Consider the following 1,574-nt stretch of genomic DNA (forward strand, 5'->3'; position numbering starts at 1 on the left):
AAATAAAACTAGTCAACAAGAGGGTCAACAATTGTACTGTTACTGTGCTTTTTGAACCAGTTCCACCTGTAATGATATTCAAATGGGTGCAATGACGATGGTAAGAAGAGTGTCTAGCATTATATGTCCCAGAACTGATTATTATGACATTGTTCAGGAAGTCTGTATCAAACAAGTAGCTTTTCATATTGCTAAGTGTCCTTGAAGTAGCTCTCAGTTTCAGAAAGATTGGTGACCCCTGCACTACAGTAACCGCTCAGGGAAAAAAATTACAATGTGAGCAGTAGGTGGTGCCAAACCGTTTGGATTAATTGATGGAAATACCTCGAAATAGTCGAAATGTTTTTGTTGAAACCAGAATACCTGAAAAAAACCCTATTCACACACACAGGGAAACCAAAGGTCAATACATAAAAACAGGGGACCAGGCACCACAGTTCTGTTCTGTTGTGAGACACTGATGAGGATACCAGTATAAGTGTAGGGCCTGAAATTTCAAATTTGAAAAGATACTCAAATAATCACTTATCCATAAAAACATGCATATCCAGCAACCGGATGCTCTGCAACAGTTTTTCACCACAACTGTGGTGTCAACTGTCACAACATCTGTGCACTCATCAGCCAGTGTATTGCTTTACTACAGTTCAGTATCTCTTCGTCCACAGATGAGGTTCTTACACGTCATCAAGTCACTTTGTTTAACCAACACTGGGTTTTCATTCATTCATTGATACAGAAAAATAGTGCTACACGGCTGGAGTCTTCATGGATTGTCTCACCTGACTTTCTGGCAGGTTCAGTCTGCTTTCTTCAGTGAAGACGACCTGGATCCGTCCCTTTATAATATCTTTAGGCTCCCGCTCTGACACAGTGGCAAACAGGAGGCTCTGAAAGTTATCACAGGACAAGCAGACCAAGGAACCGTAGAGCAGCCTCTTCGAATTCTGCCATCGCACAGACTGTTGGAAATCGAAAAAGAAAATTAGAACTGGATTTTTTTTTAAATTGTGAGCAGCGCTGACATCGATCCAGAGACTAACCTTTAGTGGCTGAATGTCAAACTGGACTGTGTGGGCCAGGCCTATGTGTGTGCACTCTATTCCAACCAGTTTTGCATCAAAGTATACAAGAACATCGTCATATCGCTTGCCCTTCAGTGCTTCATCGGTCATTCCTTTCTCTGTTTTGAGCCAAACCAGCTGTTGAACGGCATCTCTTAGAGGTGCCACGTAGTCCTCTCTCAGCAGCCGGAAGTGTGTGTCAAGATAGACATGGGTGTTTTCATAGCGCTGAGAAATGAGGTTCGGTCTCAGAATGGGTCTGTGGTCCTGAAATTCTTCAGGAGGAGGGTAGATGGACATCGTCCGGAAATCTTGCTGGTCTTCTATACCTTGGAGGAGCGCATACAAATGTCATTCACAGAGGTGATTAAAAAAATGGACAGCTCTAAATATTTTTCGGCTTTCATTACCTGAGATGTCGCCGCCAACTGTTAGAATTGAATAGGTGTCCGAGCCCAGGGTCCGAGTCCTTGATTTTTCCTGAAGCTGATTCACAACAATTTGAAGTTC

At 42.8% G+C, this 1,574-nt stretch overlaps 1 protein-coding gene across 3 annotated transcripts in view; it reads right to left on the minus strand.

Annotated features, from left to right (window-relative positions):
• Nucleotides 1-1,574, minus strand: part of znfx1 (zinc finger, NFX1-type containing 1) — a 14,898-nt gene that overhangs the window by 9,698 nt on the left and 3,626 nt on the right. For all 3 annotated transcript variants that reach the window (XM_025060178.1, XM_025060179.1, XM_025060180.1), the window contains exons 4-6: nucleotides 1,475-1,574; nucleotides 1,044-1,393; nucleotides 783-962 (exon numbers count right to left, since the gene is read on the minus strand). The exon at nucleotides 1,475-1,574 is cut by the window's right edge and continues 141 nt beyond it. In XM_025060178.1, the coding sequence (XP_024915946.1) occupies nucleotides 783-962; nucleotides 1,044-1,393; nucleotides 1,475-1,574 (630 nt within the window). The remainder of the gene's footprint in view (nucleotides 1-782; nucleotides 963-1,043; nucleotides 1,394-1,474) is intronic.

This window comes from Cynoglossus semilaevis, chromosome 11 (genome assembly GCF_000523025.1).
Source record: "Cynoglossus semilaevis isolate Cse_v1.0 chromosome 11, Cse_v1.0, whole genome shotgun sequence".
Lineage (NCBI taxonomy): Eukaryota > Metazoa > Chordata > Actinopteri > Pleuronectiformes > Cynoglossidae > Cynoglossus > Cynoglossus semilaevis.